The following is a 24,013-nucleotide window of genomic DNA, read 5'->3' as shown; positions in this document are numbered from 1 at the left end:
GCTGCATTATTCCAAGATTGGTAAAATGAGTACCCAGCTTGCTGGGGGTAAAGTATAAAGGACTAGGGAAAGCTATGGCAAATCACTCTGTTAACAAAGTCTTCCTAGTAAATGTTATGATGTGACATCACCCCATGGGTCAGATCTGACCCAGTGCTTGCACGAGAGACCACCTTTACCTTTACAAAGAGTTAGCTTTTGAAATTATAAACACCCCATTGACTATTATGTACAAGCATTGATTGAATTGAATTTTTTGCTACCATGAGAAGTTGTAATAGAAATATGGCTCTCTAGATTTGGAAGATAGCTCTTACTTCTCTCCTTATGCAGCATCACAAACTGTGACATTATATTGGCAGTGGTCATTGCTAGCAGCGCTGGCAGGTGCACTTATGTAAAAAAACTGGGGCATTTTGGAAACAAAGTCTTTAAAGGTACCTGTGAAAAAATGTGTCACATAGTTTCAACTTCTGAGTAATGTGCTGAATGGAACAGTGAAGAAAATTCTGTACATGGGAAATTATTTAAGATGACATGCCAAAGTTCAGTCTCTTCTGTTCTGAACTCTACAGTGCTACCTGGGTGCCAGCCAAAAGATCTGGAGTAATCAGTTATATGCACATATATGTTAACACATGCACACAGAGCCACTCCCCTAATATACTTTGCTTAGCGTTTCATTACTGAGACCCAAGGAATGGGACCTAAGAACTGTCATATGACCCTCCTGAACCTGACAAAATTGTTTTGGAACTGTGAAATCCTCATGGCAACAACTTACCAAAATCAGCAAGTTTCAGTTCCCCCTTCCCATTAATGAGCAGATTTTGTGGCTTGAGATCTCTATGCAGGATCTTATGTCGATGGCAATAAGACAGACCACGAAGCAGCTGAAACATGAAGATCTTGAAGTGGCAAAGAATGAGAGACAAGGACCAGTTAGGGATACATTAAAAGCACATTCCTTTCTACTGAAAAATGGAACAGCAGCAAAGTTGACTGGAAGATTCTGAGGCATGAAACAAGACAAGCATCACCTTACAGAAGAGCAAGTGCTCCCATCTCCTCCTCTGCTTACTCACCTTTACATTGTACATACTCATCAGGTTCCCACAGTTATCCAGATATTGCTTCAAGTCACTGTCCTGAAAAGAAAAATATGTCATGAGGGGCCTAAATGACCTTGAAGAACAATGAACCATTACAAAGCAGTAGGAACATATTGCAAGAGGCAGCATTTGAACTCCTAGTTATTGTGAGTTTTCTGGACTGTGAGGCTATGGTCTGGTAGTTTTTCTCCTAACTTTTCACCTGCATCTATAGCTGACATCTTCAGAGGCAGATGTGTTTCCCCCTATGGCACAATGTGGATTCTGTGGAGTATATGTTTTGTCCAACTTATTGGTCATGGTGGTGGTGAGGTGTATTTGCATGTGACTGGGTGAAGTATATTGGCAGTTGTATTTAAATGTTTCTAGTTTTGGCATTTTAAATACCGGTAGCTAGGTTTTGTTGAAATTGTCCTGGTGTTTGTGGATTTCAATGGCTTCCCTGTGTAGCCAATAGAGTAAATGTTGCCCATAGATTCCCTGTGTTGTTGGCATTTTTGACTAATCCAACCTGAGAAATCAGCAGTAGCTGAACATGCTCTAAAACCAAGCCACAGATAAGATCTTGTTTGAAGACACAGGAATTCTTGACAACTCTGGTAGCTACTATGTCAAACTACACATGCAAATGTGCCTCACTCCTCGCCCCATCTGTGAGGTAGAAAAAACATACACCCCACCACACAATTGCTCCACACTGCCATGGAGAGAAACACATCTTACCATGACATGCCTCTGAAGATACCAACCACAGATGTGGGTTAAATGTTAGGAGCAAAACTACCAGACCCCAGCCACCTTGACTGGAAAACCCACCACTCCTAGTTGATTCTGGCCATGAAAACCTTTAAATTCACAAAATCAATTCCCTAGCAACAGAAAATGAATTTTTTTCCAACACATCATGTAAACTCAGATGCCACCCTAAATTGCTTGTATGGATGATGCAGCTTGCTTGCTTGTTTCGCTTCTCACCCTTTCTTCTCTCAAGAACAAAAATAAGCTTTGTCTGCAAATAAACCATAGTCCTTCATGATGTCTTAATGAAGGCGCCTAACCAGTTGGAGCTTGCCAGTCCTAGTGATATGCAAGCAAGACCCAATCTGCCAGGCAACTTCATTCAGATATCATGGGCAATTACAACTGGTTTTCATTTCCATACAAGGGAAAAAGGAAGAGCAAAACAACAAACATTGGCTTCGATCTAACAGAAGATTTCTGCAGACAGAAAAGACTTCCATATGCAGAGAGTGACTTGCTTGCCTCGCCTCTCCAGCATTAAAGGCACCTCAGAACGCTGCACAAAATGCAAATGGAGTTGAATGCCAGTTTAGCATGAAAGCAGTCCAGAAGTGCAGTGTGCACTTTTAATGGGGTGTCTCCTCCTGGTAAGGGCAGGACTATCAGACTACTTACACAGATAAAATCTTGACACTGTTCCCAGATATCTGTTTTATTACATAGGAAATGCACAGCTAATAATTAGATTGTTGCAGAGTATTCATCCAGCTAACATATCTGGAGCAGGGGCCATCCAAATGATCTGTCCTCCAGTGATACCTCATCAATAGCTGAGAATACATGCTCCTCCCCCACCCTGCAACACTAAAGCCAAACATGCTAGGAAAAACTGTACCCTCCACTCCTCCCTGCATACTATTTCCACTGCAATGTGATATGCTACCAGAAATGAGAGTAAACAATACTTAGGGACCACCTCTAGTTTTAGCATCATGTAAACTCATCACACTGCCTTTGACGGTGCTTGATAAATGACAGATGATTCACAATGAAAATACCATGTAAACAAGGGTGAATCAAGCAATTCTGAAAGAACAGCAGGGGCTACCAGTTGGCTTCTTGATTCCATTCAAGATGTCAGTACCAGGGCATCTCAAGGATCCTTTTCTCCTATATCAACCTATCCTACACCAAGAAATTTGGAAAAAAAAACCCCTTGTTTCACATTTTCCTGCTGTCAGAAATGTGGTGGGGAAATACAGGGACACAGCCTTCTCACTGTGTTAGATGCATAGTTAAATTTGGGGGAGGGGCAACATTTGGCTGTGTCTGATTTTCTTTTCACTTTGAATGTTTTTCAAATTTCCATTTTTTTAATTAATAAAAAGCAATACTGATTTAGTCAGATGTGAGTTTCAGTGCAGGTTTGCTTATCTTTTATTAGGTATTATAGAGCTGGTTTCTTTTATTTCGCACTCTGAGGGCTATTTGATCCAAAACTGTGTTGGATATTTCAAATACATACATACATACATACATACATACATACATACATACATACATACATACATACATACATACATACATACATACATACATACATAAGTGTGTACGTGTGTGTGTGTGTGTATACACACACACACATGTTCAAACCAGATACTGCTGGTCAGCTAATGACAGAAAATGTCAACGCAGCAGGGCCCTGAGCTATACAAGCTATACAAGCACAGAAACAAGCTTGGAGATCCTAAACCAGATTTTCTGTAAAGAAAGATTGTTCTAAAACTCACCAGATACTCAAAGACAAGAGTGAGGGAACATTTTGTGTGGATGATATCATGAAGCGTTACAATGTTTGCGTGCTTGAGGTTCTTCAGTAAGGAAACTGCAAGGCAAAAAGATGGCAGCATCAGTCGCAGGGAACTGGGGCAGGGGGAGCACTGGAAATCGTGGACGTGAACCAGGGGCTCTTACAAAGAAGGGAGGAAAGACCCTTGAGTGCGGGAAGAACTGCCCGAGGTTTCTCTGGACACTGTGTCAGTCCTTGGGAAATAAATGCTGCTCCTTACCCTCCCGTATAGCTGTGCAAGGGGCTCCTTCCTCGTGTTCCAGTCGGATCTCCTTCAGGGCAACCAGGTTCCTGGTGAGCTTGCTACGTCCTTTAAATACAGTAGCGTAAGTGCCCTGTGAGGAAGAAGTCAAAGGGAAAAAATAAAACTCAGCTCACAAGCAAGGATTAAATCTGCAACGTGCACCACTCATTACTGCCTTACATAAAGGGGAGCTATTGAAGATTTTTGAATGCGCTTAGATTATAGGCTGAGCGCTTATGGGGGAAAAGCGACTTCTTATAGAATTAGAAAAGATAAATTTCACCATTAGTATACCTGCGGTGTTTATAAAGTGGAGCCGATGTATAAGCCGAGGCACCTAATTTTACTTCCCAAACCTGGGAAAACTTATTGACTCGGGTATAAGCCGAGGGTGGGAAGCCGGGAGGCAGAGGGAGCTCCTTATTTGGGCAGTGACATCAGGGGGACTCACTGCTGAAATAAGGATCTCCCTCTGCCTGCCAGCTGGGTTTGACAAAGCCTGCAGGCAGAGGGAGTTCCTTATTTGGGCAGTGACTCCCCCTGATGTCACTGACCAAAAAAGGAGCTCCCTCTGCTGGGTTTGACAAAACCCAGCCAGCCAGGGTGCCTCGGGGTTCCCCCTTCACCCTCCGAGGAGGGCAGCAACAAGCAGCTTCCGAGCGGCAGGGAGGTTGCCCCGCCCCTGCCCCCAGCCTCCTTGTGATGGACCGAAAATGGTGACTTGCATATAAGCCGAGGGGGCTTTTCTCAGCCGTTAAACAGGGCTGAAAAACTCAGCTTATATGCGAGTATATACGGTATACAAAAATTTCTCTGCAACCATTCTTAAACTGGATTACACTTGGATTACTCCATAGCTAACTTCTAAACAGAAAGACCACAGGAAGCTTTAATCCAGTTTCAAATAGTTTATTTTTAGTTTGGATAAAAACAGCTTTCTACACCAGCTGTCAAGTATAAATTACCCTAATTGGTTTACATTACAGTTAGCTAAAAACCTACAGTTAAATAGTTTCATGGTTCAATTGTATAGCATTTCAGTACAAAGGCAGAATATAGTTTAGGAAACGCACTGTAAAGCAATGCTGTAGAGACAATGAATGCCACTGAACTGACTGCTTGTGGTACCCTCTTAGCTAGGTAGTCCAGATGTTCACAGCAATGCAGATAAACTTTAGGGCCTCGATTGAAATTCAATTCACAAACCAAGGTGCAAGTTCAAATCTATGAAACCCTGAACAATATTGGATTAACATATTCTTAAGCCCCAGAGACTGCTTCCTTGCTATTACAGCCACTGAGATCTATTAAGGATGCATTCTTAATGATACCATCTGTACATCATGATTTAGACAGCAAGACACAAAAGAGACACTCTTGGTTGCTGACTTCCATTTCTCTCTCTGGAAGCATACCAAAATCCAAGCCTGAGCATCTTTTGGATCCAGCAGAGCTGGATAAACCAGAGCTCACATTGGAAAGGACCCAGATTATGCACAAGAAGCAGCAGAGAACTTCAGGGAGGAAAAAATAATCATTGTTTCACGGTTTTCCAATCACCTTTAAAAAGCCAGGTCCTACCCAGGAACCCCCAACCCTCCATTATTTCCCCCATTTACTTGGCAAGGTAGTGACAGTAGCAGCAACCAAGAGACTACTTGACCAGACTGGTGGTGGTAGTGGCAGAAAAATAGGCATCCAGCATTTTGGGCAACATCTGAAGTGTCATGCTCAAATACATGCCAGGAAATCTAGTCTCCAGGGTGTCTAGCATAAAGCTGTCAGATACCACCACCCTGCACCCAAGTGTACACACAAACTACATTTCTCAGATGCAGTGAGGTGTGGGAAAGGAGAAAAAAAAGATGGAAGTGGTGTGTGGGACAAAGGTGCCTGCCAGAATGCATGCCCAGAGAAAGCCAGTTGGCTACCACTGCCGCCAACATGGCTGAACACCAACAAGTGAGGCAGGAGCCAAGAGGAGATGGAATGCTTCTCTGGTTTGGATACAAAATCCAAACCAGAGAAGAATTCTGGGCTGTAATGCCCACTTTCATATTTGGAAGTTAAGCTTACATTTCCAAGCACAGCCGACAATTTATGATATTCTATTTACCTTCTTGGTCTGGTGTTTGGAGCGCATGGCTAAGTTGGAACAGTATCACTAGTTTATTGACATATGTATAGTTTCACACTGAAACTGAGAAATATGGGTGGCCTAAAAAGGAAAGATGGCATAATGCTGACAATGCTAATAATAATAATGTCTTACTGTATTTTCTTACCTCCCCTAGCTTGTCCATTTTATCATAGGTTTCCATCTTCCCAAACCCAATGTCGGACTGCAACAACAAAGAAAGATTCAACAAGGAAGATTTCCACTCTCTGATCTAAAAAGTGTAGATGGTGAAGGACCTTGCCTTAACTATACTGGGGAAAGAAATGAAACCAAACCCTTGAATACACAGTTAAATATACTGCAATTACTGTCTGCAAAAGGGTAGTCATTAGCCCATCACCAGGAACGACAAACAACCGTCTGCTGCAACAAGCTGGAAGGTATTTCATCTTGTGCCATCACATGAAGACAGTAATTGATACCGCTGTCTCCTCTTCAGGTTCAGTGTAACAAATGAAACATTCAGTCATTTTTACTTTCAGCATTTTTCTATCAAGTTTGTCAATCTGTTTAGTACAAAGTGCTGTAAACATAACAATGAACACTTTGCCTGTTTGTATGATTCTTCCATTGTGTGTGTAATGTCTTTAGATCTTGGCCCCATTTGGTTAGAGTTTAAGGCAAATCCCCCAACCTCTCAGTGACATTTTCATTTGTCTTAGTCTTCAATCCACATTTATTGTCATGTGACAAAAAAATCCTTTTTTTTCTTTGTGTGAGCAGTATTTTACTTTGAACACGGTATCTGGGAGAAGGAAATGCATGCAACCATTCACAAACAGCAGATTCAGGAGTAATCCTTTGACGGTGATAGGTTCATCAAAAGCCTTATACATTTGTTTAGCGTCATGCGTTGTTTAGACTCTTAGTTATTTTTCAGCACCAGGTGGTGCTGGAGAGACAGCCATTTTCACACAGAGAAAAATTAAAGAAATCTCATTTTCACAGATAAAGGTGTTACTGGTTGGGTCAAAAAAACTTGATCCAACACCTTCTAGGGATTCAGGAATCAGATCTGCAGAACTGGGAATAGAAAGTGCAACCGTTTCCTGGGTATCTGAAGTGGTCTGCACTCAAACACTAACTGGTACCTGGAAGTAAGACGACAGCTGTAGGCTGTAAAATGTTATAAGGCTATTTTGTTGAAAGTGGGACTTACTTCCACATAACAGTGCTTGAGAATACTTGTAGAAACAGCCAGTCACAATTACAACTACAACATTTGCCTCCTTCGGAAAGCACTGAAAGACTTTCCACTTTTGACAGATGTCTGAAGAGGGAATTTAAATTGCTGTGATTTTATAGCTGCTTGTTGCTTTGTAATGTTGGCAGTTTCATATTTTTTTGGAATACTTTTATTGCCTTGTATCTGCTTTGGATATATTAGCATAAAAGCAATACAGAAGCCCAGCAAATAAACAGGACAACTTTTATATCGGAGCATTCCCTTTGGAACTAAGGATAACTCAAATATATGCCCCAGAGGCAAGTAGCGCAGTGCCCAGTTACAGCCCAGGTGGGCCTGTGAATTAAGCTCTCCATTTTCGTTGCCTTGAGGATGCGTCTGTTTTTGTGAAAGTGATAATGAAGCTGCCAGCAGAGTAAAGTGGGCTTAACATGACTGGATGCCCCCCAAAATGTGACTATGCTACATTTGCAAGTTTAAAAGGAACATACATTGTTAATTTATAAGCTCATTAATATTTATGGAGCAGTAGCTTCAGCTAAGTAATATTTTATTCAAGAGAAGCAGAAGTTGCACAGGTAAGTAGCAGACAGATATAACATTTCACTCTTCATTCCACCCTAGAACTTTGATCTCCTCAGATCTTTTTTGTTATTCCCTCTAGTCTCATTGGTTACAGAGACACATTTGAATAATTAAATGACGAGCATTTCTAGTACAAAATCAAATGTTTGCCCCATCTTGAGAGACTTGTATAAGTGGACACAAGAGAATTTTCACATTATTATCTGTACCAATGTATCAGGGCAAATGCACGCAGGATTGACCGCGCAAGGACCTGTATTTCTGAAACACTTGTCAAAGACAGGGACTCACAAGAGAAGCCCGACGAGACATCCTACTAGGAGGCTTTGAAATTTCTGGACTTTCCATCTCCAATTTCTGTAGGAACTCTGGAGGCAGACGAATATCCATGGGCAGAGAGAGTCGCTTACTGACATCCTATGGAAAAAACAGTAAAAAGTTAACTGCTGTGATTTCTTAAACTTTTTAAATGCTATGTAGGGATACATGCAGTAGGCATAGTCCCAAAGCTATAATCCTCATTCACTGCACAGCATACACCACCTGTAGAAGGAAATTGTAGGATGAGCTCCTGTACTGAAGGATAAAGCCCTTCCAAGTCAAAGGTGAGGCAGGAGAAATACATTTACAGCACTGCATCACTTTGTTTTGATTGTACTTAAGGTCAAACTAGTAGTCAAGCAGGGAATAGAGCATCTTGTACAGCAAATGTAATGAATATGATTACTCCGGATTGAAATAGAGCCAGAAACGTCCCTCTAACTTAGAAAGGTTGTTTCCTTCTAAAGCTTTGCAACTAGAATTTTGCAACTTATTAGCTGCTTGCTATCTCCTACCTCTCCAACCATAAACACAACAGCTACTCCTTGGACCAAGAGACAACAGCCCAAAGTCTGCTCAGTTGTGCTGTCTGTGTGGAAGGAACTTTTCTACCTCCATTCCAAAGGGACAAATTGTTCACAGCCATGTTGGTCCAAAAGGAAATCCCACAAATCCAAAAACATAATTCATGTTATACCTTTTATTCAAACCAACTCAAAGACGTAACAGTGTGAACTCTTTTGAGTTCCCCAGAACTCTTCATTGGGCCAAAAGTTACAAAAGTAAAAAGAGGAAAAACAAATATTTTTCATATTGTCATGATCTTAAGACCTTCTTATGCCAGCATTACACAGTATTACATGGATTGTGTTCCATTCCAAAAAGCCAAAGCAGCCCAAGGACTTGCACAGATCTCTACAATTCCCCTGAGCATAAACTGCATTCTGGAGGCTTGTCTCAGTCAGGCTGAGTATTTAGACCCTGCTCCACTGCCCTGTGCTCCATATCATTCCTGTAATCTTCATGAAAACATTGAAATAACTTTCTTAATTATGAGTGATACTATGTTTCAATTCAACAGCTTTGTTATTTAAAGGAGTATCTCAGGGGAAGAGCATCACCTTGCACTATGTTCCGGTCCTATTATATACAAGGTTAGCTGTGGTAGCGATGACTCACTTCCAGCCAATCGCCACGCGCACACAGCTTGGGGGGCGAGGCCTAAACAGAACGGGTAAAAAACAGCACAAACAAAACAGTGGAATGTGGCAGTTACTGACTCTTGCATGCACTTCCTGCACTCCCCCACTGTTGAATAATAACAGCCACTGTGCCATCTGCAACTGCCTGAGGAGGCACAGGCGTTGGCTGCTCCCTGTGGGAGGGGCATGACTGTGGGCAGCCACAACTGTGCTGTGAACTGTTGTGTGGTGATACAGCCATCCAGGAAGATGATCAGGTGTCCAGGGACGAGAGGAGAAGGAGGAGGGAACTGATGACACAGACCTGAGGGGAAGAAAGATAGGAGGGGTTGCCCCCACCCCCTTGGTGGGCGTCATTAGCCCTTGTGTGCCAAGGAAGGCATCCAGGAAGAGGACGAGGACGAGGAGCAAGCTGGTGATGCAGGGCCAAGTAGGGAGGAAAGGCAGGAGGGGTTGGTCCCTTTGGTGGGCGCTGATAACCCACCAACAGTTTTTTACAGTCCATTGTATTTGTTCATAACAATGGGCTTTACTGCTAATTTCTATAATCACATAACCTCTGTAGACTATATGTTTTTGAAGACTGCAAAGGGGTCACACTCTTAACTACCTAAATATTACTGCTATTATCCCATACAGATTCCCCATACTGTGCAAGTGTAGTTACCTCCATGGAAAAGCGGCGCTGATTACCATTTCGGTATTTCACAGTGGTTGGGGACCGGCCTTCTGAAGGTGAAGTAGAACTAGGTTGTGACAGGTGTCCTAGGTGTAGATGTCCTTGTGCTATATCTGGTGAGAAGGAAATAATACAAAGTAATTGGTCAGAATGGAAATGTACAGAACATCCTGGCACCACTGCTGAGGTAAACACAAGAGCAGAAAACCGAGGACTTGTTTGAGCTTCCCCATAATGGCTGGTAACATGAACCACTTCCTAGAATAAACCTGCAATGAAGTGCATACTGATTTCAACCTTTTCTGAATATGTATAGGATTAGGCTATACATTATTTTGAGTTTTAACCTGTGCCATCCTTGTACCAAGTTAGGTAAAAAGCATTGTACTTTTTGCTTAATTCAGAAAGTTGAAGGGAACTAGAAATGGTTTACCTTGAAAATTACTTTCTTGCTAAACAGTAGCTTGCATTTTGCTGTTGCAACGAAAGTGTGCAGTAATTTGCATTACTCTTCTGACCTGTCAAATACCCTGCAGTAAGAATAGCTCCATGTTTGCTAACACCCCCCTCATCATAACACTGGATTAACATGTAAACCTCTTATATATGGAAATCAAGTACACTCTGTGAGTGTGTGTGTGTGTTCTTTTCTCAGGCTCATCTGTGATGAGTATCTTCTGGGAAGCTGCAACCAAATGCTACTTACTACACAGCAAGCACACACATGTATATTTGCCACATGCAAATATATATAAATGTTTTTCCTTGCAGCAAAATACCATGCAAGTGAAGCAGCAAGAGAGGCTCAAAAACATCTGTGAGAAGGCAGGGCAGCACTGAACATTTTTGAAACATCCCACACATTTGCAACTTTCCTCACTTGCTGGTACTTTTTTGTATCCTACAAGTAGAGACCTATATATATATATATATATATATATATATATATATATAAAAAAAAACCTTTAATGGCATAATTAAAACAGCAGCAATATACCAGAAAAATGGCGACATAGAATTAATGATGATACAATCTCAGTACAGTTATAACCGTTTGCTGAGTGACAGGCACAAAAGTTTCTGCGCTGCAATACACTGGCAGCACCTCTTCCCCCCATCGTTACCACAATTGATAGATTAATATTATTATCAATGGGGGTTTTATTGCTCCCACGAGTTTAGATATTTATTCTGGCTAAACTGTGTAACGGGCAGTTAATAATATCACGTGTTGGATTGATTCTTCGTAACTGAACTGCAGGGACAAAATCTTTCATTAAAAGGCACTTTCTGTATTCTGCTGGTGGTAACTGAAGGAGAATGTTGCCTGGCAAGGTCAGGGCTAAATTACTTGAATTTGGGTTCTAAGATCAAATGGAAATACTTGGCCCATGGTATAGGGTTTAATGGGTATACCCAAGTCACAAGGGAGAGCAGTTTATTAGCCTGCTGCATCAGGTGACTATACCGAGATCCTTGATATAGAGTAGTCAACTTTGGCTCATTAGCGTCATTAAAACCAAATGTCTCAAGTTGATATGGACCCATTTCGTGGATTTCTAAGCCCCCACAAGGTCCACCACTGTCGGTTGTGGTAGAAAGAAAAGTACAGTAGAGTAAAGCTTTGTGACAGTTGTTAAAGCACAATCATTATCCAGAATTGGAAGGTCATGCACCATGCTCTTGTATGGAGTAGATGTTGGCCCACCTCCAAACGGACGCAGCATATGGGACTGGGTAGGGTAGGCAGTATACTATAGAAGCATGACTGAACTCTTTCCATGCTCGCTTGTTCTGTGTTTGAATGTGGGCCTCTATTATAGTAATTGCATGGTGATTTTAGCATTAAAATGCCTTAATGGCTGGGTACAAGTCCTTGTGACAGCACAGTGCGAAAATGGCGGCTAATGGCCTTTACGAAACTAAGTTTTGCTTGATTCAATGGCCAATTTCCTTTGGAAGTAACAAGAGGTTATAATTAAAATGGAGACCCAGGTATTTAAAATGTTTGACCTGTTCAGCTGTTCATTATTTATTGGCCAACTAAATGGTCTCCAGAACAAGCAAAACCATTATTTTTGACTTTGCAAAATTAGGCGTCGGAGTTATTATGGCTACAATATTCAACCTGGCGTGCCAGTAAGCGTTTCAAGCCAGCTTTTTATGCGGAGAGTAATATAAGCGTCATCAGCATACAAAGAAATGAAAGGTAATGGTCATATGATTCAAAGCAGGGCAGTGCGAGGAATCCTCCATCAAAAAGGAAGCCAGATCACTTAAAAAAGATTAAATAGGGTTAAATAGGGTTGGGGCCAAAACACACCCCTGTTTGACACTAGTAGTGGTATATAAGGACTAAATTACCATCAGGAGGCAATTTGTTAATAGGTAGTGTCATGATGTAAGGCCATTACTAGTGTAAGTAGCCTTCTGTCAATTCCTAGATTAGCAAGTTTTCTCCACAGTAGATCTCTGGAGACAGAGTCAAATGCCCCCTTTAAGTCCAAAAAACTGTTATAAATAACAATAACATCAAAACAAATTTTGACTGTAATGTGCCAAAGTATCCCATTTTCAGGTTTTAGTTATGGTTAGTATGTCTTAGGCCTCATCAACACTTGATACTGGAAATTCCAGGCCAGAATTCCCAGATGTTTTTAAAATGTAATTTTAGAAGTGTGCAAGAGACGGATTCAAATCAGAACCATAGCACAAGGGGGGGAAGGATTAAAGCTTTTCTTCCGTGCTATTTTTCTGACCTGAAATGGCTTGGTTTCAGAGTTCTGGTCAATTATTCCTCACACAAGTGCTTTGATGGCTTCTGCTACTAAACACCTAACCTTGTTGACAGTTTATTGTTGCCTCCTGGCGGGGGCTTAAGATCCACACACCCGGTCATATCAGTATTACATCATTCAGTTTGCAGCCATTTAACTCTTAAGCTCCCAGGCTCCACGTCCCGTCCCCTCGGGCCCTGCATTCCACAACCTCATAGTGCTGGGAAACCAGATAATGAAACTGCTGTTTAAATCACCTAGCTAGACATAAACATTCTAACCATCCTTACTTTTTCCCACCAGCTTCAAGAAGGGCTGGGGTTGGTTCAAGGTATATCTCCTTTTGGCTTTCTCATGTTTCTCAGATCTGGCTATGGAAAAGTATGGTGCACTGCCTTGCATAGACCTTCAATAAAGACTACCATTAGCAATACCGGAGTCTGGTTAATGTCTACTGGTAAAATCACTAAATAGTAATGATCCTGATATTCTTGGGAGAATAGCTAACTATTTGTTGAAGGTTTTGTCTCCAAGAGATATGTAACATTATTGATGAGACTTTTTGTACCAAAAATCAATAACGATATACTCTATTTCTGCAAAAAGATATTGAATGCAAATTTGAATGAAACCAGTATTTATGCTAATATGACCTATTTTCAAATGTGTTAGATATTTCATCATTGGCACTCCTGGTTTATTATAAATTGTGTAAGTAAGATGCTTACTGTTATTTATTCTAATACTAGCAGGCCCGGCCACGCGTTGCTGTGGCTGAGTCTGGTGAAGTGGAAAAGAAAGAAAAGGGGAAGCGAACGGTTCGAACATGTGTCATTGAACAATGATTGCAAGGGAGGGGAGGGGCAAGGGGCCCCTCACTCCCCTCTCTCTCTCCCGTTCCCTTTCATGGCAACCTGGCCGGTCCCTCCCTAACGTTCCCCTTCCTCTGCTAGGGTGGGTGGGCCATGTGCAGGTGGCTGGACCTGCCCCTTTCACTCCTTTCCCTTGCAGGCGAATTATCTAGCGTAAAACACGCTGGGAGGCATGAGCTACGTTGTGTTCAAATTTCAGAGCGTTTGGTCCAGCAGATCCTTGGACCCTCCCTCACCTTCCTCTTCCTCCGCTAGGGTGGGTGGGCCATGTGAAGATAGCCTGCCCCATGCCTTTCACTCCATAAGACAGTGGTTTTCAAAGAAGGCATGGTTGTTTCCCTTGTATCAGTGGGTGTTGCTTTGACGGCCAGCAGATGGCGCTGTTGTGGAACAGAACTGTGGTTCCAACTGTCACAGGTGTGGCATGTACACAATAACGGGCAAAGTTGTGACACGTACACAACAGGAGGTGTGGAAACAGTATGGAAACCTGGCCGCACGCGAATGCAACGTTGTGTGAAAATTTCAAAGCAATCGGTCCAGTAGTTTGGGAGATTACCTGTCAGCAGAAAAACGCACTGATAGTTTTTTGTATATATAGACTAGCGGGGCCCAGCCACATGTTGCTGTGGCTTATTGTGGTGAAATGGAAAAGGAACAGTAGCAGCAAATCAATTGCAGAGGCCAGCAGTACATGCTCATGCAAACACGCAGCTTGATACTGCACGATGTCATTGATGTGTGTGGCCGCATTCCTTGGGGGGGTGGGGAATGGAAAGGCACCCCTCCCACACATCTAGGCTGGCTGGTCATGATCCTTTACCTGGGAGTAAGTTTGGTTGGTGGCAATGGGTGTCGCTTCTGAGGAAACCCTCTGAGGGGCGCGACTCAGCCATTCAAAGTATGTCACAGTTGCTGTACTGAGCTTACTCCTGAGTAATGAGTGCCTGGTTTTCTTAACTGTAACAGCAGTATTCAGAGAATCTAGGGTGCCTGGCCCCTCCCTCCCATCCCTTGCATGTCGCCCCTCACTCTCTTCCCTCCCTCACTTCTCTTCCCTTGCATGCCACCCCGCCTCCCTCCCTTCCCTTTCCCTCCGCTAGGGTGGGTGGGTCATATCAAGATGCTGGACCCCCTGCCTCCCCTCCCTTGCATGCCACCCCTCACTCTCTTCCCTCCCTCACTTTTCTTCCCTTGCATGCCTCCCCTCCCTCTCCCTCCCTTCCCTCTCCCTCGTGTGTATGTGTGTGTATGTGTTTCACTTCCACTGGAGTTACTGCCTACGTACTGTTTCCACTGCTCATATCTGGCCATCTGAACATTCTAAGCAGCACGAACATTCTAAGGATGACAGTTACACACAGGCAGCTGCATGTCCTTCACCAGGGAGCGCCAGGAAAAGGGCGTTTTACCTGGGCCAGGTGTGAAATTTCAGGTATGTGAACATCTAAAAACACTCTCGCCTGGCTGACTATAGTGGCTGGGAATTTTCAGAGGAATTGGCCCAGCAGTTACTGAGGTATACTGTCATCAACAAAAACACTGTTAGCTTTTTATATATAATGGAAATTCATTTATCCTGTAGTTTTATTAGTAAATACTATCTATAGACCATGGGGAATGGTTATATCTTTTGCTAAACAGCAGCAAATAGGGAAGAGTCAGATACAAGCTGATTTTGGATTTTAAACATAGTTGTATTGTAGTTGTTTTATAAATATATATTATAACTGAATGGTTAAAGCCTATTAATCCACTCTATATCTTCCATAAATGAACTATCACGTTGGGATGTAAAACCCATAGATGGCATATATGATCTCTTTTAAACTTAACACAGTGTATAACCACATTCTTATACTTTATGCCAATAAAGGTGATTGTGAATGTCTACTGACAGGCAACCTTACGCCTGGGTAGCTAGCTACTGCGAGCCAAACTAGAGCTCATCTAAAATAGTAATTTCCCAAGGCTGCTTTGCATTTGAATGGGGAGGACAAAAAGACTTAAATCTCATGGAATGGTTCCAATCTGAATCAGTCTCTAGCATGCCTGAAAATTTAAAATAGCACTGAGAGCGGAGGACAGACCTCCCAGCATCATGCATGGTTGAGCCTTTTGGCTATAAACATGCCTCATTTCAAACTTCTGGGCAGCCTGTAAGTAATGTAAGTGTTTGTGTTCTTTACTTCTCCTGTTCCGATAACTACCCCCTGGACAGGACAATTAAGTAATCTAGTCATAACCATGGAAAAGTGAAGGCATGGATAACTGTCCCTAGATGATAGTGGTCACAAGCAGCTATGGGTTAGGGGACTGAGTCAGATAACATACATACTCTTTCCAGATTTATAATGAAAGAGTCTTCCTTTTACTTAAACTGTAAAGATATACATAGGTGATAGGTGAAGATGTTCATAGACTATAGGTCATGCCAAAAGGTTCCCTATTCCATCCTCCAGGACCACAGATAAAGGTGATAGCTGTCAAAAATCACCCAAAGGAGGGTAAACAATATATAAACCCATAACCTGTTAAACAGGTTGAACCGCTCTGATAAATGACCCTCTAAGAATTGAAGTGATTACTTTTCTTTAAGATTAGAGCTCTGAAATGATGTAGAGCCATGAAAGAAAGCTGCAATGTGAATGAAGCAGGATCAGAGACCCTCTGTGTGCAGCTACTTGTCTCTGAGCCCATGGGTTTGTGCTCTGCCCTTAAACCTGATAGGGCTGTAATTAATGACTGGTTGCTAAGAGGCTCTGGAACAGAAAGACCCAGACAGAGCTCCAGGAAAAACACTTCACAAGTTCAACGCAGGCCACTCAGATACCCACCATTATTTTCTAGACTAGAAGCATGTAGATAAACAACCCCTTTTTCATTACCAGCTTTTAATTACAAAGCTATACCATTTAATGAGCACGTGACCCTACTTCTGCCCATTTCTCCACCTGCATGGCAAAAAACCAATCCTCTTACAAACGACATAAAAGATGGGCTAAGAAGCATCAAGCATAGGCTGCACTCAAGCTAAACTTAATTTGGCTCCATGAACTCATTGAGCAGCTCTTAGCATAGACGGTTAATTATGTTTATGCTGAACAAACTGAGAGGGAGAAAAGGTTAGGAGGATTTTGTAGATGTTACTTCAAAGTATGATTTTAAACCACACTTTAGAACCTAACAAGGATGTAGGTGTGTGTGTGTATGGGGGGGTATTCTCGGGTTCAACACTCCCATTACATGTTTGAAGCTCCGCCCCCAGTTTGAGGGGTTTTTGTATTTTTTAGTATTTTTTCAATGTTTGGTCTGCAGAGGGCACATTCTTTAGGCTAGCAATACCAAAATTTCAGGGATTTGTTGGGGCACTCTCCTGATGATACTATCATGGTTTTGTGAAGTTTGGTTCAGGGGTTCCAAAGCTATGGACACCCAAAGGGGGTGCCACATCCCCCATTGTTTCCAATGGGAGCTAATAGGAGATGGGGCTACACCATAACTTTGGACCCCCTGAACCAAACTTCACCAAACCTGGGTGGTATCTTTAGGAGAGTCTCCTAAAGATACCCTGAAAGTTTGGTGCTGCTAGCTTAACAATTGCACCCCTGGCACCCCGCAAATTTCCCCAGATTCTCCTTTTAAATCCACCCCCTTTGGTATGGATTTAAAGGGAGAATCTGAGGTCCCCAGTTTAAACACTGAAAATTATGCTGTTTCAGGGTGGGGGAGAATCCACCCCAAAACAGCATCACTTTCAATGTTGTTTTAACTGAGAACCCCAGATTCTCCCTTTAAGGTGGATTTAAAAGGAGAGTCTGAGCTCCCTAGTTTAAACACCATTGAAAGTGATGCTGCTTGGGGTTGATTCCAGAATCACAGCGGCCACCCATGCTCCCCCCCCCCGCCCGCAAAACTCAGATTTTGCATCAGGCTCCATTTTTCCTAGCTATGCCTCTGCCCAGAGGGGGGGCAGAAGGGGCTGCCAGCTGGGAGCCCAGTTAGTGGGGGAGAGGGCGGGGCAGGGGAGACTGCCTCAGTCTGCCGTCCCCTGCCTCAGAGAGCTGCTTTTATAAGCATTGAGGCAGGGCTTGGGGAGGTGTGGCCATGCCCCCAGGGGTGGGTGGGGGCCTGGCCCCGCCCCTGACCCTCCTTCATAAAAAATCTATACCTATGTCCCTGGAACCTAATAAGGTAGAAAAAGGTCAAATAATGTTCTTCTCAGTTCTTGCTGCTATCCTGCTGTGTGACCTTATAGGGAAATCATTTCCACTTGCTACACTTCAGGTCCCATCCCCTTTTTCCATGTTTGTGAATAAATGGTTACCAAATCACCATTGATCTGCATACTAAAATGGAACACGTTTGGTACATATCACCGAGAAGAGCTTAACTGAACTACATGTCAGCAAATCCTATTTATTTCACTATACCAAGAAGTTTCCCAACAGAAATCATCCAGCAAGATAGCAAGTTGTCTGTAACCACAAAGACGGCAAATATTTTTAAAAGCTAACTTCAAGATTTTGTTGAATTATTCTTAATGAGAAAGCGTGGCCTATGAGTTGAAAGTAACCAATAGTACTCCAGCCCTCAATATTTCATCTGCAACAAAGGGTATCCTTGATTCTTCGTCAAGCAGTTTTGAATCATTATGACAAAGGTAGGAATGCCACAGCCACCTTTTCCTTGAAACTCTATGCAAGAATCCTGTGATTACAGGCCCATCAGCAAGGTAACTGCACAGGCAAAACTATTTTTTAATGAAACAGCAGCATGGTATAGTGGTTAAGAGTGGTGGACTCTACAGAACTGGGTTTGATTCTCCACTACTCTACATGAAGTCTGCTGGGTGACCTTGGTTCTCTCAGAATTCTCTCAGCCCCAATTACCTCACAAAGTATCCTTAGAGGAAGGGAAGGAGTTTGTAAGCCACTTTAAGACTCCTCACTTTGCTTTGATAGGAAAAAGTGGGGAATAAATCCAAACTGTTCCTCTTCTTCACTATGAGCACATAAAACTGGGATAATAGCCAGGAAGATCAATAAAGCACATCTCCTGTCCTAAAGAATTGCAACTTATCCCTGAAATCTGCCTCCATCCCTGAAGACTGGAAGATGGCCAATGTCACACCAATCTTTAAGAAAGGATCTAGGGGGGACCCGGGAAATTACAGGCCAGTCAGTTTGACATCTGTTCCTGGTAAATTAGTAGAATCTATCATTAAAGATAAAATTATTAAACATGTAGAAAAGCAAGACCTGCTGAGAAAGAGTCAGCATGGCTTTTGCAGAGGCAAATCCTGTCTTACAAACTTACTAGAGTTCTTCGAGGGTGTAAACAGGCATGTGGACAGGGGTGAACCAGTGGACATTGTCTACTTGGATTTCCAAAAGGCTTTTGACAAAGTTCCTCACCAGAGACTGTTGAGAAAACTCAGCAATGAAGGAATAAGAGGGGAAGTCCTCCTATGGATTAAAAACTGGTTGAGAAACAGGAAACAAAGAGTGGGTGTAAATGGGAAGTTCTCACAATGGAGAGATGTCGGGAGTGGTGTCCCCCAAGGATCCGTTTTGGGACCAGTGCTCTTTAACCTATTCATAAATGACCTGGAAGTAGGGGTGGGTAGCGTGGTGGCCAAGTTTGCAGATGATACCAAATTATGTAGGGTGGTGAGAACCACAAAGGATTGTGAAGAGCTCCAAGCGGACCTTGATAAATTAGGTGAGTGGGCTCAGAAATGGCAAATGCAGTTCAATGTAGCAAAATGCAAAGTGATGCACATAGGGGCAAAAAATCCAAACTTCACATACACGCTACAGGGGTCAGTGCTATCAGTCACAGACCAGGAAAGGGATTTAGGCGTCTTAGTTGATAGTTCCATGGGAATGTCAACTCAATGCATGGCAGCTGTAAAAAAGGCAAACTCTATGCTGGGGATCATTAGGAAAGGAATTGAAATTAAAACTGCAAAGATTGTCATGCCCTTATATAAAGCAGTGGTGCGACCGCACTTGGAGTACTGTGTCCAGTTCTGGTCGCCGCATCTCAAAAAGGATATTGAGGAGATAGAAAAAGTGCAGAGAAGGGGAAGAAGGATGATTGAGGGACTGGAGCACCTTCCCTATGAGGAGAGGCTGCAGCGTTTGGGACTCTTTAGTTTGGAGAGGAGGCGGCTGAGGGGGGATATGATTGAAGTCTACAAAATTATGCATGGGGTAGAAAATGTTGACAGAGAGAAATTTTTCTCTCTTTCTCACAATACTAGAACCAGGGGGCATTCATTGAAAATGCTGGGGGGAAGATTTAGGACTAATAAAAGGAAACACTTCTTCACGCAACGTGTGATTGGTGTTTGGAATATGCTGCCACAGGAGGTGGTGATGGCCACTAACCTGGATAGCTTTAAAAGGGGCTTGGACAGATTTATGGAGGAGAAGTCGATTTATGGCTGCCAATCTTGATCCTCCTTGATCTGAGATTGCAAATGCCTTAACAGACCAGGTGATCGGGAGCAACAGCCATTGCGTTCACATCCTGCATGTGAGCTCCCAAAGGCACCTGGTGGGCCACTGCGAGTAGCAGAGAGCTGGACTAGATGGACTTTGGTCTGATCCAGCTGGCTTGTTCTTATGTTCTTATGTTCTTAATTGCAGTAATGTTTGAAGAGGACTGTGGCTCACACTGCACATGCAGAATTTTTTTCTTCAAGAAAAATGCCCTAGGTTCAGTCTCTATCATTTCCAGAAGTGAAGGAAGGAAGGAAGGAAGGAAGGAAGGAAGGAAGGAAGGAAGGAAGGAAGGAAGGAAGGAAGGAAGGAAGGAAGGAAGGAAGGAAGGAAGGAAGGAAGGAAGGAAGGAAGGAAGGAAGGAAGGAAGGAAGGAAGGAAGGAAGGAAGGACGGACGGGAGGGAGGGAGGGAGGGAGGGAGGGAGGGAGGGAGGGAGGGAGTGTTTGGATTTATATCCCACCTTTTTCTCCTGTAAGGAGACTCAAGGTGGCTTACAAGCTCCATTCCCTTCCTCTCCCCACAACAGATACCTTGTGAGGTAGGTGGAGCTGAGAGTTCAGGAGAACTATGACTAGCCCAAGGTCACCCACCAGGAATGTAGGAGTGCGGAAACATCTGGTCCCCCAGAGAAGCCTCCGCCACTCAAGTTGAAGAGTGGGGGAATCAAACCTGGTTCTCCAGATTAGAATCCACCTGCTCTTAACCACTACACCATGCTGGGGTGGTAGAGTTGTGGGGAAATAAAACTGTCCAGGAGTCTGAGCATTTTCCTAATACACAGAAGTTTAATAACCCATAGTACCAAGAGGAGTGAAGAGTCAGTGCCAAGAAAGCAGATGGCTCCCTAGTAGGAATGCTACTGGATGTGCCTATATACATTACCAAATGCCTTGCTAGAGTATGCATCAAAGATGTAGGAAGGCTGTGTGTGAACACTGCTGTTTTATTCTGTTCCACTTTTCACAAGGATTGCAGCAGACCCTGACATTCAGATCATAATGAAGCTACATACACTATCAAAGCAAATTAAAAGAGAAACCGCAGACACTGCTGCTGCCCTTGACAAGTCTTGCTCCTTTTGTAAATATTTTTAAACATTGCCTCTGTCAAAACAAGCTTTGATCTCCTATGGAAAGAGGCCAGAAACTCTCTTCGCTTTGCCTGAATTACAACTTCTAATTACTTCACTCAGCACTACCATTTCTGCTAAATTCTGAAGAACACGTTCCCCAAAAACACAGTCTATTGCCAGTGATCTTTTGCTTCTTGCACCTGAACAACTCTTACTGAAAAACCAGAATCCTCTAGGCAACCACAGCATTTGCTGGATAGCTTGATCTCATGAAGTAAAGTGTATTTAACTTCTGTGAAAAGAGAGAGAGACAACCATCCCATGTTACAGATGGGAAACAGGAAAAGAGAAGCTTTACACATTGCACATGTTCATTCTGGAATACTGTAGAGCAGGAAAATTTTAATTAACCCAGTGTTACAAGTTTAATGCTGTTCCTCCATTGCAACTCTAAATTTTTGGGATCACTGAAGAGATCTCCAAAAGCTGTAAATCACAGGTAGGCAGATGTTTATAGTTCTGTTTAGAAGCAAAAGACAGTTGCGGACTTCTGTCTAAGTAGAAGTTAAAGTACCTCATGGAGGCGTGACTCCATACACCCTTTCTAGTAAGACTGTGCCAAGCCCAAAGATGACATTGCACGGTACTCTGTGTGCTAAGTTAGAGTGTTTGCTTTTCCATTTGCCATTGTGAGATTTTCTGCGTCTATCTTATTATTCTGTGTCTGAGAAAAATACATAGATCCGATGGGATTTTCCAGTCTAATTAAGGTCTTTTTGGAAAGAATGGCCGATTGAGGGAAGGAGACAGTTCTTTGGTTCCTAACAGCAGCGCACTCACATGGGGAGAAAAACAGACATAATATACACCGCTGATTTGAAAGCTGATGGCTGAATTGGGAGCATTCTTCTTGCATTAACCACAAACTATACCTAGGGTTGAGCCCTCCGTTTGCCTGGATTTTTTTTTAAAGACCTCTGTGTTTGAATTTCTAGAAGTCTTCTCCCTGATACTGATTGGTTACTCCATTCCTTTGATGTCATCATGAAACTTTCTCCAATCCCCCAAGATAGCTTGATGGTTTTGACTTCCTGCTGTGTACATTTGTCACTTCAACTGCTAGGCTGCCATGTCAAAAGCTAGTCTGAAAGATAACGGGATCTCTTCTTCTATGAAATTTGTCTTCACCTGTGGAGTAGCTTTATGTTTCTTATGGTCCAAGAATGACGTTCCAGTAGGTTCAGCCTGATCAGCTCTGGTTCACAGGAGCATAGAGAACCACCTTGGGATGATCATTACATCACAGACAATCGCAAAACAGTTGTATAACCAGAACAGACAAACTGGTAAAAAGGAAGTATATGATTCAGTGCCAAAGGCAGCATCCAGAGGCTTCACAAAGGGATCAGGGCCTTGTAGTAAGTGGAAGAGGTAAGTGAAATCTTTTGTACCAAAAACCCCTTTTATTCAGGAAAATGTTATGGAAACCCTGTTCCACTTGCCAGGAGAACAAAAGAATACATGCTTGTAAAAACCTCAGATACTAGGCAAGTGGCTAAAATTCAGATGCTTAAAACCAGCATCTCTATATGCACACTGCCTGACTTATACTGTTCAACCACAACCACAAACTTTACTTCAGTCCAATCACATTTTAACAGATCGCGGTTCTCTGTCAATAACATGGGAGCTATAACTTGATGCCCATGTACACTATCTGAGGTTAGACTAAAAACACAGCAGGGAACCACTTTCGATTTATAAAGCAAGCATTGCAATTTAATGTACCAACGTGCCAGCTTTAAACAAGGACTACTCTGCCATGCGTCATAACCTTGAGCTATTGAGTCACTCAATTAATGGAAGACATTCCAACACAGGCCTTATTAATGTGTGTAGTTCAAGTCCCAGAATAAAACAAGTCCAATTTAATAAAAGGCAGTAATCTGAAGGGAGGGCACTTATAGTTTACATTACAATTACCTCAACTAGCTCTCTTGATGGTACGTAGAAACAGAAGGGGGAGGAACAGGTGGCTCCAGAGGACTTTCATACAAGGTTCTATCAAAGGGGTCTCCAACATGTTTTTAGAAAATGGGCAGAACTAGGCAGGGCTTTTGCCTAGCAGGGCTTTGATTGGTGACTGAAGATCTGGTTGGCTGTGCAAAATTTTAAAAGTGTTGTCTTGGCAGTTACTGCTACCACAAAAAAAAGGATCTTCACAGCTTAACTGAATGTATGCTATATGTATGTAAGAACTTATTTTTAAATGATGCAATAGTTTTAAAAAGCATCCCATTAAGCAGAGCTTCTGCCTGAAATGTTGAAGGTTTATTACTGGAGTTATGCATAACCTCTCTTCCTGACATTTTGAGGTTGGTGCCATCTCCTGCAGAAACCTGTGGTTTTTCCCAACATTTAGAATTCCAAAGGCGCTTGCAGATTCCAAAAGGCCAACGAAGTCTGATCTACATAATCATGTTGCGTGGCAAGGGAATCATGGATCTGAAAAGATTTTGTATTAAAATGGCTCCATTTTAAACACAATTAAAACATAAATTTACAACCCCCCCCACAGACGCCACCAGATCTAACTCCTTTGTTTGAAGGGTACATACAATATTTATGATGCACAGTTATAATAAAATAATATGCACATATCGCAGTAGAATGTACACATTTT

At 42.6% G+C, this 24,013-nt stretch overlaps 1 protein-coding gene across 2 annotated transcripts in view; it reads right to left on the bottom strand.

Moving 5' to 3' along the window:
- CDK18 (cyclin dependent kinase 18) overlaps positions 1 to 24,013 on the bottom strand; it is an 80,929-nt gene that overhangs the window by 12,551 nt on the left and 44,365 nt on the right. For both annotated transcript variants that reach the window (XM_048498478.1, XM_048498477.1), the window contains exons 3-9: positions 10,087 to 10,211; positions 8,188 to 8,313; positions 6,232 to 6,288; positions 3,923 to 4,037; positions 3,644 to 3,738; positions 1,086 to 1,148; positions 785 to 908 (exon numbers count right to left, since the gene is read on the bottom strand). In XM_048498478.1, coding sequence (XP_048354435.1) covers positions 785 to 908; positions 1,086 to 1,148; positions 3,644 to 3,738; positions 3,923 to 4,037; positions 6,232 to 6,288; positions 8,188 to 8,313; positions 10,087 to 10,211 — 705 coding nt within the window. The remainder of the gene's footprint in view (positions 1 to 784; positions 909 to 1,085; positions 1,149 to 3,643; positions 3,739 to 3,922; positions 4,038 to 6,231; positions 6,289 to 8,187; positions 8,314 to 10,086; positions 10,212 to 24,013) is intronic.

Source organism: Sphaerodactylus townsendi, linkage group LG05 (genome assembly GCF_021028975.2).
Source record: "Sphaerodactylus townsendi isolate TG3544 linkage group LG05, MPM_Stown_v2.3, whole genome shotgun sequence".
NCBI classification, from domain to species: domain Eukaryota; kingdom Metazoa; phylum Chordata; class Lepidosauria; order Squamata; family Sphaerodactylidae; genus Sphaerodactylus; species Sphaerodactylus townsendi.
This window is presented reverse-complemented; position numbering and strand designations above follow the sequence as displayed.